The 21,721-nt window shown below is 37.1% G+C and overlaps 1 protein-coding gene across 1 annotated transcript in view; it reads left to right on the plus strand.

The window, feature by feature from the left end:
* The window catches only part of Exoc4 (exocyst complex component 4), a 719,572-nt gene that overhangs the window by 94,732 nt on the left and 603,119 nt on the right, over nt 1-21,721 (plus strand). Inside the window, exon 7 of the mRNA XM_005365800.2 lies at nt 6,912-7,086. Coding sequence (XP_005365857.1) covers nt 6,912-7,086 — 175 coding nt within the window. The remainder of the gene's footprint in view (nt 1-6,911; nt 7,087-21,721) is intronic.

The raw sequence follows: 21,721 nt of genomic DNA on the forward strand, positions 1-21,721 counted from the left end.
AGAGAGAGAGAGAGAGAGAGAGAGAGAGAGAGAGAGAGAGAGAGAGAGAGAGGAGAAGAGAAGACACAGAGACACAGAGACACAGAGAGATATCTTTTGTTTGGAAAGACTTCAGGAACATAGGAAGGAGAGAACTAGCTTTTATTATGAATTATCATTTATTATGTCAATCTCTTTTTAGCCATGTGACAGAGACCAAATTCTTAATCATTTTACAGGTAGGGAATTTTGATTGAGGAACCCAACTGAAAGTCTCATGACTGTTCTGTAGATAGAGTTCTTTGAGTACTCTACCCTGGCATTTAGACCCTTTGCCATCCTGTCACTCTGTCCATAATTGCTTTCATGATATTCTTTAGGCATAGTGCTGTGTTCTAATTTATGTCTTTAGGAAAATAAACCTGCAAAGCTATTTTTTTCCTGAATAGAGAAATTGTAATTAATTGAAATGTAAGCCTTCACGTTTCTGTGGCGTCTCCTTGAGGAGTTCGGTTTAATAAGGGGAGTCAGGTAATTTAACCATCTTTTCTGCCATATTGCCAATTCTATCTATGGTGAAATCTAGAGATCCAAACTGCATTTGTGCAGCTGAGCTAGCTGCAGTATGTTTTATTTCTTCTTCTAGACATTTGCAGTCAGGGTGGGATGGAGAGTGATTTTATTGGGGCTCTGTTGGGTGTTTCCTTCATCCCAAGTGTGTTTTCCCAGTCTTGTGTTATGTGGGTAGTGCAGAGTGAATGTGGATATTAACAGCATATTTATTTCTGGTAGCATTAAATTTGGCAGACCAGCAGAGACACATGTACTGCTCATGCGGGCAACTTCTTGTTCCTTTTTTGGTCATTGGTACCCCGTGGGAACATCTTCTTACTTTCACAGTTTTCCTATTTGAAGGAGAATACATGCTGGTGAGGATTGTGTATTACTTTTGAGCCGTTTACTCATGAGTCCACCTTCCAGCGTTGACCTGAAAGCCTGGGGGACCTGAAAGCTGTAAATTTTTCTTTCCTGATTTCTCTGGAGCCCTTGACTTTGCTGGTAATCCTCTCCTCCCTTGACTTCCAAAAATGTCTCTGACCTCCTTCCTCTCTGGCATCTTCCTAATCATCTCTTTTCAATGTTCCTTTTCCCAGAGTGTTGACTATGTCTCTCCCTTGCTTTCTAACTTTGCAGAGTATCTCTGCCTCATGACACCTTTCAAATATTCATGTGTTTTACATTTCCAGTATCTGCTTGCCTCCTGAGTTCCTGCCTTGCATATCAGGTACCGAAGTGCATGGCCCACTAAATTTAATATGTCTAGATCTAACCCCACAATTTTCCTTTTAAATTTCTATGTTCACTTTAATTTTCCCACTTCTAGTGCCTTTTCCCCTTCTCCATCTCCTTTTCTCTCCTTTCTCTCAGAGGAAAATCAAGCATCATTGGTGCTACTCAAGCCAGAATCCTAGGCAAAGGAATCTGGAGCCCTTTGCTTTCTTTATTACTGTTCAGTTACCTCAGCTTGCTCTCTGTATTTTAATTTGATCCTTATAGCATCTCTGTGAGGCTTCTAGATCAGGTAGTAATTCTTGGCTTTACAGTTGGAGACTCTGGGAATAGTTTCATTGTCTATAGTCTCTCTCTCTGTGTCTGTGTGTGTGGTATAAAAATCTGAATTTTTTTGTGTGAGAGAAAACATGTAATAATCGTCTTTCTGAGTCTGGCTTATTTCACTTAACGTTATCATACATTTTTTTAAAATCGAATAATTTCATTTTCTTTTGAGATGGGGTTTCCTCAGTTTAGCCTTATATTATCTGCATCTGAATAAAGGATCATTATAGCTGCCGATGATATAACCTTGGTTGAGTACTTACTGTGGAAGCCTACTATATTGTATTTGATCCCTGGAACCACATAAAGATGGTAAGAGAGAGCTATCTCTACAAAGTGCTCTGATTTCCACCTACATGCCATGGCATGAGCACCCCCCCCTCTCACACACACAGACAGACAGACAGACAGACAGACAGACAGATAGATAGATAGATAGAAATTAAAAAAAACTTTCATTGTGTTTCATTGTGTTTATACATCACATTTTCTTTACCTACCCATTTGTTGATGGGCATGTGTGATGATTTTATAACTTAGCTATTGTGCATAGTGCCACAAGAAATGTGAATATACAAATACATCTGTTGTGTGCTGATTTATATCCCTTCCATTATATTCTAAGTGTAATCTAGCTGGATCATAGGGTTGGTAGTTCTACTTTTATTGAGGAACCGCCATACTACAAACACTTTATTTCTTATATACTACTTATGAAAGAAGGATAAAATTTCCAAATGAGTGAAAAGAAAAAGTTAATTTCTTCTCAGTGATCAGAATTCAGAGAATTAATCTTTTAGTATAGTTTTTTTTCTTTTTTTCAAGGTACTAGGTTCCTTTCTTAGCTGTTCTGTGTATTTCATGTTTACCACAGTACAACTATAGACACTTGGTCTCTTTTTGACTCAAGACATAGCTACTACTGTTAGATCCTAAGTTGTTTTGTTATATAATTCAGATATCTTATATTTCACTTCTTGAATGCATGTAGTGGTTAATTTTGATTAGACTATGATATGCTTAGACAATTAGTAAATAAGTATTCTGAGCCGGGCAATAGTGGCGCACGCCTTTAATCCCAGAACTTGGGAGGTAGAGGCAGGTGGATCTCTGTGAGTTCGAGGCCAGTCTGGTCTACAAGAACTAGTTTCAGGACAGGCTCCAAAGCTACAGAGAAACCCTGTCTCTATAAACCAAAAATAAATAAATAAATAAATATATTCTGAATTTGATGACATTAAATTTCAAGAGTTCTGACCTGAACAATGGAATCTCTTGATGGATTCATAATATGATGGCGTTGTTGGGATGTACTAGAAGGTGGAGCCCACCTGAAGGCTGTAAGTCACTAGAGGTATGTCTTCAGGACTATGTTTTTCGTAAGCACTTTTCTCCACTGACATGAAGTGCTACCCAAGCTTATAGGTCCACACAAGCATTGGATGAATCCTCTGAAACTGGGAGCCCAAATGAATCAACATTTAAGTTTTAATATTAGACATTCTATCAGTGATTAGTAAAATGTTTTTTAGTATAAAGTTGGGATTTGACTTTTGTCATCCCTGTGTGGTTTCAGAACAACCCCCAACACACTATAAATCCCTTATACTTTATGAGTTAATTTATCCCTACTCTAAGAACCATTAGTGTATCTGTGACTTTTTCTGCACTTAAAGTGTTTCTTACAAATAGGCAGCTGTCTTTGACTTTTCCTTTACCAGAATATTTTAAAAGTTTGTTCTTCTTGCTTCATAAATTGTTTAATTTCTTATTGTTATCTAGTATGGTATATCTTGTTTATCAGAAAACAGACATTGAATGTTTTGATCTTTTGCTATTGTTCCTAATACTACTGTGGACATTTGTGTTCAGGCTTTTGTGTGCCTATGTTTTCTGTCCAGTTATGTGTGTATTCTAAGAAGGGAGTCTCTGGTCCATATGGTAACTGTGTATTAATATTTTGAGAAACTTTGTTCTGTGTAGAAAGTGTCAGTTTACAATCTGACTAACATTGTGCAACAAAATTGTCTTTTTTATTGTTTTATTCTGGTAGATCAAAATGTTTTCTCATTTTGATTTTCATTTTATTTCACTGATAACTAATGATGTTGCACATCTGTGTGTTTCTCAATGACCATTAATATGTGTTTTTTGCCATAAAGTATATTTAAATCCTTGCCCCCCCCACACGCGTGTGTGTGTGTGTGTGTGTGTGTGTGTGTGTGTGTATTTAAAAATTTCAAGCAGCATTGCTGCAAGGATTTTTTTTTTTTTGTATTCTGGGTACAAGTTCTCTATGAAGCTGTGGTTTATAGTTTTTGCTTTTCATTTTGTGGTTTGAGTTTTCCCTTTCTTGATAATATCTCTTGAAATACAAAAAGAAACATAAGTAAAGTTTTGTCTTGTAGCTTCAGGTCTATTACTATTGACAGTTGTATTACTGTAAAGCATAGCTGAGCTTCACCCAGTGAGTGGATTCATAATTCCAAGTAGGTAGAGCTGCCTGTACAGCCTTAACATGTCTGGCTCATCTCTCCTTCCAGCTAATACTCCATCTCCCCCTTCTCCTCTTTGGAGCTGTGATGTCCGTAAGGGCAGGCTTGCCTTGATCTTGAGCCTACAGGAGTGGCTGAAGCTGGCCTGGGTCAGCTTTCATTTTATTTAGGGTTGTTATTTTCTCAGTGTAAATAGAGACTGAATCTGAGGTTCCACCTCATTTCTCTAGTGGATCCTTTCTAACAGCCCTGCTTCTGCATAGTAAGCTGCTCTGGTACCTGGCAGATAAGATGCACACTGTGGAGGGCAGTGGTCTTGGAGATAATCATTCTACTTAGTGTAGCAGTTTCACTTCTCGTATTTCTGTTCCCTTGCTAGTTCAAGTAACTTCAAGTTACTAGAATGCTGGACCACAGTGACCTCTAGACTTCTGAATGTGTATTCAAATACTGTTAAGTGCAACATGACCATTAAAGTTTTATTTTGTCAGAAAGGACATTAGGTGTCCTATAACAGAAATATAATAACACAGAGGGTTTATTTTCAAGAGAGTTGGGAGTAGGGTGGTGGTGGTACACACCTTTAATCCCAGCACTATGGAGTCAGAGAGAGGCTAATCTCTGTGAGTTTGAGGCCAACCTGGTCTACAGAGTGAGTTCCAGGATTGCCAAGGCTACATAGTGCAACACTTTCTCAATAAACCAAAACTAAAATAAAAAAAGGGGGCATATCAAGAGAGTTGGTGAAAAAAAAGACAGTTAATGAAAGACAGTCCATTGCTTTAATGTCTCTTATTTTGCTATCCCTGAAGAATGCATGCTGTTTATAGACTCATACTTTGGAGCTGTAGGGTAAAATAAAATTGAAAAATGAATGAAATTTATGCTCTGGTAATGCTGAAGCATGCATGGGCAGCCCATATATGGTGATTCTGTTGAACTTGTTTATATTGGGTTTCATGGTCTAAGTTGATGAGTATGACTGACAAGGTCTCTTCCTCAAGAGGGCACCAGATCTCATTACAGATGGTTGTGAGCCATCATGTGGTTGCTGGGAATTGAATTCAGGGCCCTTGGAAGAGCAGGTAGTACTCTTAACCACTCAGTCATCTATCTCTCCAGCCCATTGTTAAGTAGAAATTGGCCCACTTCTGTTGGTCTACTATATTCTGTGTATGATCTCAGTTGCAGGATTTATATCAATTATTTCTTAACACTGAGGTAACTGTTTTGGCTGTTATGCTTAGTTAGCCAAGTCTTCTTTCTGCTGGTATTTGTATTATGGTTCTTCAAAGCAGAAAAATGTATAAATCTAAACTGACATTGAGAAGATAAAGTTATCTTTTAAAAGGTAAGATGGCTCTAGTTTATCTACTCAATGTGTAATTTCTAGGTTTTTCAAGTGTACTGCAGGCCGGGAGCACTACATAAATTGTGTTGATTCTTGTTGAAATTGCAATGTCAAATAGAGTTTTATCATAGGATAGTAATGGGCTGTCACATTGGCTCATTAATTACAACAGTTTGTCAGTAAAAAAGCCACAGGAATAGATAATATGCTGTGTGTTTTTGTGAGATTGTAGTTGTCACTCCTACTTATGGCAGTAAAGTCTTGTTAATTGACACTGCCATAAAGTACCTTTGCTTTGCTGTTCTACTTTGAGGCTGAATTAGTCTGTTAATGATCTGGGAACTGAGAAACTTATAATGAAGCTCACATTCCAAGTTTTTAAATCCTCATCACGGTATAGACAGTAATTTATTCAACAAGTATTTGCTAAACATGTTCTAAGTGCTCTTGAGTACAGAAGTATATTACGTACAATCTACTCTGCAAAAGTAATCATGGAGAGGGGATGCAGAATACCTGTATGAAGGTAAATGTGACATGTATTTGTTAGCTATATATGTAAGCCACATGTGGTAAGTTCTTAAAACTAGGTTGAACTACTTTCCAAGTTGAGAGAAGAAAGTAATTTCAGGCCTAAGTGATGAATGAAGCTCAATGGAAGAGGAGTTACTTTGTATCACGACAGAAAACTCTGTGCTCTCTCTCTATACATCTGTATTCTAGAATGGTAGTGAGAGAAGTAGGTAGCTAGATGCACTGGCTTGGGAATCAACTTTTGTTCTAAGATCAGCTGCTTTGCAATCTCATTTTGTGTCCTTGAGTGTATAGCATTGATGTAATAATATGTGTCCAGCATATCTCACTATGATAAATGAGATAATGCGAATGCCTAAGCTGCTTCCTGTAGTGAAAGTCAGATTGCTTAGCAGGTGTGTATTTTTTCCCTAGACACCCTAGGCCATGCATTTGAATGATAGTAAGCAGAGCTTCCCATTACTAACGGGATTAGTGTCCTCACCAGCGCACTCTATTTATTGCTAGGGAATAGCATATTCTGTGTGGCATCTGGACTGCTGTCTTAAAAAAATTGTCAGAATTCATTGGAGACCACCTATATGAATGCAGAGTAGTTGTGATTCTTTCTATACCCTCAAATATTTTAAAAGGAACTGTGTTTATTAGGCTGACGATTTAGGGACTTTATAATGGATTTATAAATTCTTTAGTCATCTCCGTTTAGTGTTAGTAATCTGGTACTAGATAGATTGAGAAGACTGCTTAAATTGTGTAGCTGTTGGAAATCAAATTTGTTGGAATGTTATATTTGTACTGTTTACGTGGTGTTTACTGTGCTTCTCTCTAGAGTTAGTATTTTATTCTTGTAGGTCAGTGTAAACCATTTGTGTATGATTGTATGCATTTATGTAAATATGTAAATGTTATTTACTTGTTTGATTGTTTTTCCACAGGTTACTTCTAGAACTGCTGGAGCTATTGTTTGACAAGTTTAATGCTGTAGCCACTGCACACTCTGTGGTCCTGGGGTACCTGCAGGACTCTGTTGGGACCCAGTCAATGCAGCAGGAAGAGATTAAATTATATGATATGGCAGATGTATGGGTGAAGATCCAAGATGTGCTGCAGGTAAGGGCTTTGTACAAAGACTGTCATCTTGATTGGAGACAGCAGTGTGCAGCAACAGTAAATAGTGACCTAAATTATCACCTTAGGAAGCACAAACTGGGTGAGGAAGCATTCAGTGAATGGGGTGCCATTATTATCTGCCGTCTTTAAACCGTCTTCTAACATTCCTTTATTACTATTATTATTGTTATTTTGATCAGGCTTTTAAAATAGGAACTGATTTTTAATATATAGCAATCAAAGATATATACTATCAGATTTCTATTTACACATCCTTTGCTTTATTGAGTCATATGTTTAGCTAATAAATAACTTGGGTGGTTAATAGAGGAAGGTCATGAATTTGAGGCCATTCCGGGGTTTATAGAGAGTTTGTTGCTGGCCATGGCTATGGATTGAGACCCAGTTTCTAAAGAAAGAGAACAAGAGCTGGGTAAGAAGAGAGAGAGACAATAAATATTAAAATGTTTTAAAGTTGTTTTATGAACACGGTTGTGTTTAATTTTACTAACTGTTTTCTTACCATCACCTTTCCCATGCACTGGATTAAATGACAAGAGCTTCTTGAGAGAGAGAGAGAGAGAGAGAGAGAGAGAGAGAGAGAGAGAGAGAGGAGAGAGAGATGAGAATAAATCTGTGGGTTGGAAATGTATCACTTTTACTTGTTGAAGATGGAAGGAGTTGCATTACTGTTTGATATGATATGGTGACATGGCATTTAGAAAGTGCATTATATTTTTCTCTTTGCCAGCAAAATACATTTGATTTACCCAGGTGAAAATTAGAACTACAATTAAGAGTTAGCTGAAACAAATTTGATATAGCTAAGTAGAAATGGTAATATCTACTTAATATTTAAAAAGGTAAGTACATGTAGAGAATTGAAAAATGTAGCTGTTGGAATGAAATCACTTGCACAGAAAATAGGAATGTTTGCAGTGATAAATAAATCATGAATGCAAATTGTACTCATTTTTGAGAATATATGCACGCTTCTGGTAGATTGAATAAGATTGATTCTTAGTAACTCATTTTCTAGACTTATTTTTGGGAGTGAGGTGCCGTGTGTTCGATCTGTTTAGATGGATAAAATCTACTTTTTCTGGATTCTTTTTACTAATATGTCAATTACTGTGTACCTATAGTAGGTACTTGAGAAATGTGTATATTGGATTAAATATCTGTGGATTAGAGCTGGTTATTTAACATTTTCCATCCTGGCTTGCTTATCTGCCACATAGAAATGAAATGTGCCTTTCATCTTACAAAATAACATGTTAAAGCAATTTCAAATATTGTTGGACTTCTAGCTCTGGCCATGTTGAAATTGTCTTTTCTAGTAAGGAACTATAAACCTGAATGGACTCAGGTGATACAATTAACAGAAAGCAGAGAACAGATGAGGTTAGTTCCACTTTCTTCCTGCTTCCTTTGGTGGGTACTTTTTAAGCTATTGCCATAGAGAAGTGAAGTCCAAAAGACTATCTTAATGGAGAAATCAGGGATTAGCATTCAGGGATGTAGAGGCTTCTGAAATTTGTGACTTAGGATACCAGAGAGGAAGACATTGCATGCAAAAGGAGCCCTAGAAAAATTAAAAAGCTCAGAGTTTCCTGAGCTTTTCCTCAAACACAGCACAAGCCTTAGCAGAAAACAGCCACTGTGGTACTGATTGCTGACTGGAGATTCTCATAGGGTATTCAAATGCTGGGGAATAGGAAGAGAGCATGCAGAAGTATCCCATGCTTTGTGCCTTAGGAACACTGCCCCTTTAATCATGAGCAAAGGTTAGTTCATACAGCTAACTCCAGTTCCCCCAGTCGAGCTGATTCACTTGTTAAGCAATTGACTGGCAGATCTAAACTCTAGAAAGTAAGATAAAAGAATCCAGATTTTCAATAATGATGCACACCCACAATGTCTAGAATGCAGTTAAAATACTTGTTCAAAAGTCTGAGAGCATGATTCATAAGCAGGATAAAAATGGACAATAATTAGTATCTGAAATGAAAACATAATCAGACAGAATAAGTTGTGATTTGTGTACTCTAGAGATGATCAGTGAACGTAATCTTAGATTAATGTAATCCATCCATACCAAAGCACAGAGTGACAGCAGACCAAAACCAAAAATGGATAAAACCTTGGTCTTCCTGCTGTACTTTCTTTCAGCTTAACAAATATGTGATTGTTTGAGAATCTTAAAAGGGGAACTGCTCAGCTTTATGTGTGAGTGTGGGGGCAGTGGGCAGAGAATAACCTTCATAAGGTGGCTCTCTGTTTTCACCTGGTGAAGCTGCCCTGGTGGCATGCAACAAGGATGAGGTGGACTTATGGACCGTGGTGGTTCTGGAGAAATGTTCCGAGGTGGCAGAGGTGGAGACAGAGGTGGCTTCTGAGGTGCCCGTAGCTTGGACCGAGGTGGCTTTGGTGGAGGAATACGATATGGTCCTGGGGGTCCTCCTGGACCATTGATGGAACAGATGGAATGAAGAAGAGGTGGACCTGGAGGACCTGGAGGGCCTGTGTAAATGGATAAAGGCGAGCCCCCTCAGGAACTTAGAGACCGGCCCTACTAGAGAGACCTCAGAGCTACATGGATGACTAGATTTATTTTTTTTAAACCAGAAAATGTTTTAAATTTATAATTCCGTATTTATAATGTTGGCCACAACATCATGATTATTACTGTCTGTACTTTAGTATTTTCACCATTTGTGAAGAAACATTAAAACAAGTTAAATGGTAAAATGAAAACAAAACAAAACAAAAAAGCCAACAAATATGTGATTGCAATGGTAGAGGGAGAAGAGACGAAATAGGGCAGAAAATTATCAGAGGAAATAATGGCCAAAAATTGTTGAAAAATATAGACCCATAGATTAAGAATTTCAACCAATTCCCAAGCAAAATCAACACAAAGAAAATCACCACTAGGTATGTTACCAGTTTCCTGAAAACCAAAGGACAAAAACCTGAAAAGTAGCCTGAGAAAAAAAGGACATATCACCAATGGGTTGGGGGAGGGGCAATGACGACAAATGATAACCTTCATTACTGATTTGTATCAGAATCAGCATAAGCCAGAAACCAATGAATGTCATCTTGAAAGTGCTAGGAAAAAAAATAACAAAAAAACTAACCCCAAAACATTGTCAATCTAGAATATTGTATCAATTGCATGTGAAGATAAAACAGACATTTTCAAATGAATTAAAGATGAACGAATTTAGACCTGTACTTAGGAAATGTAGGAATTTTTTTTGGGGTGGGGAGGGTGTTTCTCTGTTGCTTTGAGGCCTGTCCTGGAACTAGCTCTTCTAAACCAAGCTGGCCTTGAACTCATAGAGGTTTGTCTGCCTTTGTGTGCATCCAAGTGCTGGGATTAAAGCATCTGGCAAGAAATGTAGAAAGTTTTTTTTAACTTTTTAAAAATATTTATTTATTTATTATATATACAATATTCTGTTTGTGTATATGCCTACAGGCCAGAAGAGGGCACCAGACCCCATTTCAGATGGTTGTGAGCCACCATGTGGTTGCTGGGAATTGATCTCAGGACCTTTGAAAGAGCAGGCAATGCTCTTAACCTCCGAGCCATCTCTCCAGCCCTGTAGAAAGTTTTTTAAGCTGAACGAAAGTGATATCAGATGGTAACCACAGGAAAAAATATGTGGGCAACAGTAAAGTACCATCTTCTTTATTTGTTGATTTCTTTATTGTTTGATGGAATTTCATTTTTATTTACAACAAACTATTAACCATATATGATAATTTTATAACATATGGGGTAATTACATAACAATAGTTTCAAAAAGATATTCCTAATAAACAAATCTGTGTTGTCGTAAGTTTCTTACAGCATATGTGAAGATGTGTAATATTTAGGATAAACTATAATAAGTTCAGAATTCATAATTCAAACCCTAGGGCACTAAAACAGTAGAATAAATATGTACATAAAAGCTTGCCAGAGGAGATAAAATTGATCACTGAATAGTTGATTAATTTCAATAAAATCAGGAAAGAAAGAAAACGTTACAAAGGAAAAAGAAAAGATAAATAGCAAAGCTAAAATGATATGGCTAGGACACAAATAGAAAGGTGTATACTAGCTACATAATTGCTTTAAATATAAATGGTTAAACTTCCCAACTAAATAGCAGGGATCATACTGGATTAAAGACAAAGAAAAAACAAGACTCAGATATACAATATCAATGATGTGTTTTATTTTATTATGTTTTAAACTTTTTAATAATTTTAAGGTTGTAGGAAAGTTTTAAGAATAATCATAGCCTGGTTGTGGTGGTATACACCTTTAATCCCAGCACTTGGAAGTCAGAGGTGGGCAGATCTCTGTGAGTTTGAGGCCAGCCTGGTCTACTGCATGAGTTCCAGGACTGGCTCCATAGCTACTGAGAAACACTTTCTTGAAAAAACCAAATAATAATAATAATGATAACACCTATGCTTCTTTGTTGAAATTTGTCTGGTAGTAACATTTTATTGCTTTCTTAGTTGTCCTTATGTACAGTACACACATTTCTTTGAAAAACTTACATCAGTTTATGTAATCTGTACATATTCTAGTTTTAGCATATGACCCTATGTAGCTGTTTATTTTTATTTATGTCATTTGTTCTGAATAAGACATTTAAATATGACATTGTCATTTGCAAATACAGCAGTTCTTCTCTTGAGGTAGATGGGCTCTGTCTTTGCATAACTTAGACTAATATTTCTAAGTTCCCAACAACAGTGAAATGATCCTAATTCTGCCATGATGAGGAACTGATAATAGTTAAGAACAGTGGAGACAAGTTATCTTGTCTTCCCTTATATACAATGGCTTTAGTTTTATCAAATGTATTTAGTTCCTATACCTTTAAAAACAAAATTCATATTAAAATGGTGATAATAAATGAAGCAAATTTATTAGCTATTAAAATATAGATTATATAAATTATTACACTATGTATTTCTGGCTTATTAAGTGAGTTAATTCTTCCATAGGTTAAAAGCAGATAATTTGGAGATTCTATTTTCACATGATAGAGTGAGATATTTTAGCAGCTTCTGTGGAATATGCTGTTAAGTTCATTTATTTAAAGTACAGGTTTTATTGCTTCTCTCAGCCTGTTGGCTAAGGCCAACTAAAAAGAATAATTTTCACAGTGTTCAGTGTGTTTATGGAAACGTGCAGCCGTAGTTATACTCTAATTTTGAGACATTGTCTTTACTCCAAAGGGAAATCTTGAATATATTATTAGTTACTTCCCATTCTCCACTCTAACATAGTCATGTTAATCTCTGTAAGTGACTTATTTATGTTATGGTCTTTTTATTTTTTTAGTATAGATCTTTGGATATTTTATGTTAATAGAAAACACACAAGATCTATTCACGGCACTGAAACAGTGTCAGTTGTGTGTCATTTGTGTTCAGAATATCCTTAGCATGTTGATCAACTGGGTCTATGTGGAGAACTGTACCACACAGCACCAACTGCACCATTGGTCCATATCTTAGAGATAATATCTGTCAGTAATGACATACAAAAAAAATGAATGAACAAGGGTATTCAAGGATATGAAGAAGAATATTTAGCTTTAATAGAAGGTTTATTTTATGGTGTAGAAGAAAAGCTTTGATTTGGATGTACTTTATGGAAGACCCTTAGTATCATCTATGTGATTGTGAGTTGTCTTTACTTTAGTAAGCTTCTGAAGCTGATTGCTGATCAGATTCACTTAGGATCACTTCCCTGTACCTTTTGAGTGGGAATCACTGTGGATAATAACTAGATTCTATGCCGATTAGCTGCTGAGTTTTTTCAGATATACTCATTTAATATCATTAGTAACTCAGAATGTTGACTATCAAAATGCTTTTTGAACCAGTAGCATCAACAAAACTCAGAAACATTATGCACATTCACTTCTGCTTTTGATTTACTGAACTAGAGACTTGGAAAAGAAGGTGGGATCTTTGCTTGAGGATTTTTGATTGGATTATGATAAGTTAAAGGAAGGTAAGCAGGAAAACTATTTTTGAAGATAGTGGTTTATATTACTTAAGATATATTGCTATATTTGGCAGTCTGTGGCTTATATTACTTAAGATATTGTCTAATAGTGAAATAAATGTAGGCTTTGATGGTAGATAATACAAAGTTGAAAGAAAGAATGTGTAAGCTTTTTGAGCATATTTTCACAAACCTGTAATATGATATGGTTGATCTGTCAGCTTTAGTTTCAGTATGTTACATATTTTAATGGTAGATTAATGATAAATTATTGGGGCTAACTATCTAATAAATACTAGGGTATAAAGATGAATACATGGAGTCTGGACTCTGGCGAAGTCAGAGCCTCTAATAGCATCCATGGTACAGTCTGAACGACCTTTTACAAACAGTGCCCAGGAAAGCTCTGGCTGCGGAATGTCTTGGCTGCATGGCGTTTTAGGGCAAAGAAGAGTTTTCATGTACAGTTTTATGCATGGGGCCAATTTAGTTTTCACATGCTTTTTGGAAGAATGATCTTTAGGTTAAAAATTATTGTTGGAGCATGAAATAATTGAAAATATCAGACATCTGCATTTAAGCATGAATGAAAGTAAGATGGCATGATGAATAGAGCTATGAGTGTTTGAAGTTCAATTTTCAGAGTTTCTTTGGATGGAAAACATTTCTTGCTAAAAATTTAAAATAATTAAAAAAAACCAATAAAATTGAAGAAGGCAATTCTTAGCTTTTGAAGACATCGGGTTCTGCTTGGAACCCGGGTTTCTCCTACATGCAGAGCCCATCTTTTAGTTGGAAGCTCATTTGTCTCAGCAAGTTTGTGTCTGGAGACAAACAGTGAGGAAACAAGGCCATAGCTACCCAGGAACAAGGTGGAAGCCCTGTGACCACACACCCTTACACTTCATTTTTGACTTTTCCCTCTTTTAAAATTGTGATAATAGAAATATGTTTTTACCCTCTGAGTAGCGGCAGAACCTTCCAAAATGTCACTTTTTAGTAACCTGCCTGTCATATCCATTACTGTACATTTTCAAGTGTGTAAGACTGAGATATAGTAAAAATACAAAAATCTTCATTTCTTACTGAATTCTGTGCAACAGGAAATAGAGGGCCACTGTTTTTGAACAATTCCATCCTTCTAGCTGTGTGATTTTGAAAAGAAGTAATTTTTAAATATTTGATTTCAAAACAAAACTGTCAATTTATCTATTGTTGGCCGAATTGTATAATTATCTGGATGTACTTAATAGTATCCGTAGATTGAGACAGTGGATACCTAATACTCTGTTTTCAAGTAGTAGTCCTTCCTGGAACAAGCCATCACTTTTCTAGTATCTTATTGCCACTTTCTAGAGAACGTAAAATAAAATCATTTTACTTTGGTTGCATTAATGTTTAAATAGTGATAAAATTAACCTCATGGAGAGAGAGAGAGAGAGAGAGAGAGAGAGAGAGAGAGAGAGAGAGAGACCTTGGAATTTGCTGTCAAGGAAGAAAATCCATGATATTGTTGGTACTGATCATGACCTAGAGGGGACTTTAAAAAAGACATAGTTTCTATTTTGAATCTAGGGCTGGAATGGGTTATTCTTAGGTTTTGTTGCATTTTGTGTTTTAAGTTAACTGAGGATTCCCAATTTTAAAGGGAAAGTAGCATTTCAAAGTATTTCAGTCATATAACTCTGTAGTGATATTTCATTTATATATTAATAAATACAGCTTGTCTGAAGACCAGAATGCAAAACAGACACACCAGTCAGCCATAAAGGCCAGGCAGTGGTTACACACGCCTTTAATCCCAGCAGCCACACTAGTTTGCCATAGGAGCTGGGCATTGGTGGTGCATGCCTTTAATCCCAGCATAAGAGAGGAATATAGGACAGGAGGAGACAGGAACTCACTCTCTTTCAGTCTGAAGATTTCATAGAGTTAAGAGCTCTCTATTGGCTTGGGTGCTTTGCTTTTCTGATGCTCAGGTTGAACCCCAATATCTGTCTCTGGTTTTTTATTAATTGTGCTAGAAAACTCATGAGCCAATTCTTTAGAAATAGTGTTTCTTCATTTCTCAGACTTGAAAGATTTAGCTAGTTCAGATAATGTGGTGAAGTTGTCAGCCAGCGATTGGTTCTCCAGAAAGGTGCTTCTTTGTCAGAGTTCTGTTCTGCTTTGCAGTGGGTAAAATGACACATACTGGTAGAATTCAGTTAACATTTGAAAGGCACTTCACAAACTTTCATCTAAATTGCAGTCAGTTTGAATACTACTAAGACTCTCCCTGTTCTGTTTCATGTTTACTATTAATTCTTATAGCAGAAAGGGATGGGCAGTCAAGATTACTCGGGGCCTAGCACAGGTGTGGCAGATAGCCAAGGCAAAGCTCCAGGATATTCAATGCTCAGTGAAGCCTGTCTTAAATGGGGATAGTTAATATACTGAGCCAAACTATAGAAAATAGAAATTTGGCAGGGAGTTGGTAGATGTGGTAGTAAATCTGTTTTTGAATTTTTAGATACCTGTGATGACCTACCTGGGCCTGATTGTGTCTTGACCTATAGGACCACAGGTAGAAATAACAGATCTTCCAACCGTCTATGGCCAAAGCACACCTGTCTAGTTTCACATGAGAGTTTTAGAGAATGAACTAGATCTGCCAAGAGTTGCATCATGATCCTGTTGGTACTGCTGCTTGACATGTGCTTCTCATGCTTCGGTGCTCCTGAACCGGGTGAACAGTATGTGTGGTAGTATGCTCAGAGACCACAGTATGTGCCCATGACTGAGTGCAACAGCTGAAATAGTGTGCTATGGACGTTCTCATGTCATTTGTGTGAAGTCAGCCAGCAGTCATGATCTTCACTGACAGTGATCTTGTCTATCAGAGGTTCAGAGAATTGATAACTTTTAAAGTCCTGTTTAAAATGTGTTTTTTCTTAAATCTGTTGAATTATTGAAGAAATATGTGTATCTAAGTTCTTGGCAGTTGTGATAATTGTTTTTAAACTTGATTTTCTGTTGGTTTCTGTAGAATTACTTGCAAACTCTGTGGCTTCAATCATCCGCATTTTATTTCCCATAGTTTTGAGTGTCAGGATGTCATGAGCCTCAGCTTTATGGTGACTCTGCCCTCTGAGGTGCTGGTTGTTATCATTTGCCCGACTGTTTCAGCTGCAATGTTGACTGCTTAGAATGTGCAGAACACTTCAGTGTGGGATTGGCACCTTTGTGTTTCCACACAGCCTCTTCCTCTGTATGACTTTACTGGGTGCTGGATACTTTACATGATTGTTGACTTCCAGTGGGACTTTTTGCAGGGCAAGGCTGGAGATGTTTCCAAGCTCAGAGTGTGACAATGTATCACCTATAGGGCTGCTCGGGCTCAAGAAAGGAAAATAGTAGAGTGCAGTTAGTCATCAAGGAGAGCAGTGGGAAGCGAGGGGTTCACAGCTGGGGTTTGCTTTTGTTTTGTGTTTAGGTACTGGGGATTGAAGCACATGCTAGGTCAGCACTCTATTCCTGCCAGGCTTTGGCAGCCCCACAGCTGTCTTCATTGTACAGCACTGTGCAGATCAGATATTTGGCTTTTATAGATTATCCAGAGTTTGATGTTGGCCTGAAGTTACCAAACCTTTCCTTGCTAAATTATCTTCACTAGTGGGAAAATACTTTAATGAATCATAATATTAAAATTTTTACCATATTAAAGATCAAGATACATGTAAGAAATGCTTGGCCTTTTACAAAGTTGCTTTGTTCAAGTGAGTTTATTCTGTCACCTTAGGCTCAGCACTGGAGTGAGTGCTTATAGCTCTCCTTTCCCTTTGTGCTCTGTGGTTCTCTCTTCTCACATCCAGTTATCGGAATGGAGACCTGAGGGAGTGACCTGCAAACACGTTACAGCACCTGAGAGTTACATGTAAACCTTACCTTGCCCTATCTTCCTCATAACATTTTTATTTTACTTTGAGGCAGGGTCGCATATGGCCTAGATAGCCCCAGGATGGCCTTGGTCTACGATCCCTTTGGTTCCAGTACAACATTGTACCACTATTCCTGACCTCACAATTTTTAAGCGATTGATTCATGAGCTTGTCTTTGGTTTAAATTTTAGCATTTTAACATTCAATTTAAAAGACTTTATGATAGTAGTTTTTAATTGATTCATTTAACTGAAATGATTTTTAATTTTCTTTTTTGAGACAGGGCCTCTGTACATAACCCTGCCTATCCTGATACTGATACTTTCTATGTAGACCAGGCTAGCCTCCAACTCATAGAGATCTGCCTGTCTCTGCCTTCTGAGTTCTGGTATTAAAGGCTTGCGCCACCATGCCTGACACCATTTTTTAAAATGAGAACTTTGTGTTGAGAAATATTCCATATCAGGCATTTTACTAATTATACAATATGGATTTTGTCACACTTACCTGTGCACAGGTATGATCATTTTCCTATGGTGAGGAATCAGAATTTTCAGATTTACAAGAGAAGGACAATGTGAGAACTTCAGCTTTTTCTGTTCTAAAATGCCAAGCATTTTGTTACCCTTAGATTAATTTGGGCTTTCACATTAATTGGGTCACTTATGGTTTGGGCCATAGCTTTGATGAGCCACCTGGATATTCTGAATGTTTTGGTAATCTCAGTGCTGTCTAGGCCTCTTTCCATTCTCTCGCCCTCTTCAGACTGACTGGTCACCAGGATAGCTGTGACTTCCTGTTTTCCTCTTTCCCCCTTTCCTCCCCTCCCTATTTTTAGAGGGAGTTTTTTTCTTTGCATATCATGCTTTCATTAGATTATCATTGACAGATGGCATAAACAGCTTTTGGTTGATTATTTTTCCTTCCAGGATACACATCTTTTGTTTGTTCTTTAGTTCTTGTGTTGGAGGGAGAAGCAGCTCCTGAGTACCCATGCTCCACAGCTTATGCTCTTGTTCTGGAGTCATAGTGGAATAGACAAAGGAGAGATATTACTAATATGTTTGCTGTATTATGAGTAGATGTAATGTTTAATTTAAAAATGAAATATAGCTGGGCGGTGGTGGTGCACGCCTTTAATCCCAGCACTCAGGAGGCAGAGGCAGGCGGATCTCTGTGAGTTCGAGGCCAGCCTGGTCTACAAAAGCTAGTTCCAGGACAGGAACCAAAAGCTACGGAGATATCCTGTCTCGAAAATCCAAAAATAAAATAAAATAAAATAAAATAAAATAAAAATGGAGTATAAGCTATAGGGTCCTTAGCCTTGTACCTGAGGTGAAATGTGACATAGAACCTGCTGCTGTAGAATTTCATCTGATAGTGGCCCACAAAATCTCAGCGAGTGCTAATCAATAAGATACTCATAGCAGAGACTTTTCTCTAGATATCTGCTGTGTAGTTAGGACCTTGTTGCTGTGGTTAAAGGGTGGTAATAAATGCAGATTCTGAAGCTGGAGATGTGCCCATATTCTACTGACTCCCCTTATTTGTTGTGTTTTAAATATGTAAGGAGTCTGTTGAAGTGTCCTTGGTTCTTTTTATTAATCATGGCCAATCTTATTTGTTGCATCTATGCACTTAAACCAGTGATTCTGCAGGTGTACAATTATCTGTGTATTCCTTCCAGAGAAGAGAACCTTTTAAAATTTTAACCAATTCTAATATGTATACTTGTTGTTCAGAGGTAGAATTAGCAAATGCTGTAAGTCCAGTTTTATTAAAATCAAGAACACTGATATGGGACTTTCCTGAGAGATGTTAAATACGTGTGCATTTGCCCTGTATAGAGAGGGCATTCATGGTCCAAAGGAAGGGTTCCATTCAAGTCCATCTTGGTGAACTAATGAATTTATTGTGATATACAGGAGCACAGAAAACTCGTGTGCATATATACCACTAAGAACCTCAATTAGTTGTTTAATTCTTAAATCTTATTGATTGGAAACTCATGGAGGAATCAGATTGCCTAAAGACCTCCTGATCTGGATCTTCATGACCCACATGACACAAAAGGAAACATGAATAGACCTGATTTCATGAGGTTGTCCTGTGTGACTTCTCACAGCTCTTTAATGGTCATGTCCTGCCCAGGGAGAATAGCTGTGTTATATGTATGAATAGCAGTCTTGACAATAAAAGAAATACAAATTGAATTTGGATTAACTTAGAAAGCTATGCCAGTGTTGCACATTGGTGAAAATATCTGTGCTCTATACTTAGCAAATGATGATGGGATGAAGAAAGTCCTTGCTGCACTTAATAGTGCTAAGGAAAATTAGGCTATTGTGTTATAATTGATCTCCATTTGAAGATTTTGGTCAGTTTTAAAGTAGCAGCCCAGACAGAAAATACTTTGGTGTTTTTTTTTTTAACCTGAATTTTTGACAGTGTTGACAAACAAGTTTTTTCATCCAAGATTGCTTTTGACTGGAAAACAACACCACATTGTTAATAGTTATTATTTCTTTTTTTGAAAAAGGGGCTTTCCAAATTGCTTTTCTCTCTTCATTCCCACTTACTACTTGTATGTTCTGTGTTTGTATTAATATATTATATTCCTACCTTCCTCTTTAGGTGATATTTCTTCTAATGTTTCTTCTAAAAATAATTTTGATCTGCAAGGTAGTTAAAATAAATTAAGATTAATTGAGAATAGTTTGTGACCCCATGAAAAAATGTCCAGTATGAACACAAATACTGGAGAGAATCATAGAAGGATGAAGTCACAGTCGGTTAAAGTAGTTGAATTGCTTGCTTGAGGTAGGAACCGGCACATTTTAGCGCAGAGGGGAATATATATGTGAATAAACTGGGGACCTGGGGACATGGAGGGTCACTGTTGTTAGTTTGTCCTCTAAGAGAGTGTTACCACAGTTACTACTAACCAGCCAAATGCAAAATTAGAACACATTAATTTTGGGTTCTATGGAGATCTTTGGACAGTCTTTAGAGTCGACTCTTTAAGCACTAGCTGCTATTATTGTTCTGGGGGGGGGGGCAGTGAGAGAAACAAGCCCGCCTCCAACCTCCACAGAATCTATTTTCCTACATTATGAAACATGTTCAACATAGTATAATAGATTTTCATGCACCCATTATCCATTTTCACAGTTACAGTTTTATGGCCAAGATTGTTTATTTCTTTTCTACCTGTATTCTTTCCCCTATTTTGAAACAGTCTTAAAGATAATATTGTTTTGTTTTTATTTATATGTATCTCTAAAAGATAAGAACTAGTTTTCTAAAAACATAGCCATGGCTAAGGCCAAAATTTCCTTTCAAATATTCCTTAATGTTTACATTTTCAGTTGTTTACATGTGATAATTATATGCTTTTCCATTTTTGTGATCTGGATCTAAATGAATTTGAAATGTTATAATTTTTTGAGTTTTTAAAAAGACTTCCAGTCTATACATTCTCCTTCCATTCTATTTTATTTTTAATTCCCTGATATTTATCAATGAAACTTGATTATTCAGTCTGCAGAATTTCCTGTATCCTGGTTTTTGTTGATTAATTAGTGCCATTGACTATTTTCTTCTGCCTTCTAATTTGAAGATAAAGGGTTGATCAGATTTAAATGGATTTTAGGTTTCAGGATTACTTCATTGATGGTGGTCCACACTCTCTCTTCTTTTTTTGTTAAAGGACTAATGTGGTTAAAGTAGTATGTTCTGAATGAGTAATCTGGCATTAATGTTCAGACCAAACTGATGGAGAAGGGAATGGGTGGAGAGACACCAATTGGAAGGTAATTTTGATTTGGAAAGTAAGTCAGTGTGTTGCCTAGAAAAGCTGGGCAGTTAAAAAAAACCCAAAGGAGATGGAGATTAGAGAACTTTCTGAAAAACGAACAGACTTGACTCTTACACATGGAGCTCTCCAGGTCAGGGTGAAAATTTAAACCCAAGTGATTGAGAAAGGATAGTGGCTTATCCTTGTTAAACTTGAGGTACTGGCAGATATACTTATTGAACTGTTACAAGTAGTTTGATTGGGCATGGAAAGCTGAGATAAGAGACCAAGAGGTCTGTCTACCTGGGGCTAATACCTGCAATTATACAGAAGGGCATGCCAGAATGAAAGGGCTGAGTGAATACTAATCGCCCTAAGTAGTCTGTAGACTCAGCTCTCTGGTTGTCACAGCAGGTACAATCTGAGGCTGGAGCATCTTGTGATAATGCCACATTCTCCCATTCTCCTGTCTTTTCTGCTGCATGCTTGCTTCATAGGGACTGGTATGTAACATGCATGCAAATGCTTTTCGGGGTTGGGGTGGTTTCTTCTGGAAGCTGGTGTTTTCTTTGGGCATCTAGACTGACCCCTTTTGTAGGAGGTATGTACCAGATCAGTAAGTGAGCCTGAAAGTACCAACAAGACAGTGTGTGTGTGTGAGTGTGTCAGTGTCACTATGGTTAGGAGATTGCTTATCCTTTCCCTAGTGTCCTTTGTCTTGTAATTCCTTGCCTGACCTTCCTACTACTGAGGACCTCTTGGTGAGACCAAAGGTTTCTTGATGCTTTTTCTTGTTTGCCGGAACCTAGGAGTTGTAGTTCATTAGGAACTGTACAGACTGTGTATAATTATTACGTGTGCCACCACTAAAAGGATTTTTAAGAAGTATAT

The sequence above is a fragment of the Microtus ochrogaster genome, unplaced genomic scaffold, assembly GCF_000317375.1.
Source record: "Microtus ochrogaster isolate Prairie Vole_2 unplaced genomic scaffold, MicOch1.0 UNK4, whole genome shotgun sequence".
NCBI classification, from domain to species: Eukaryota; Metazoa; Chordata; class Mammalia; order Rodentia; family Cricetidae; genus Microtus; species Microtus ochrogaster.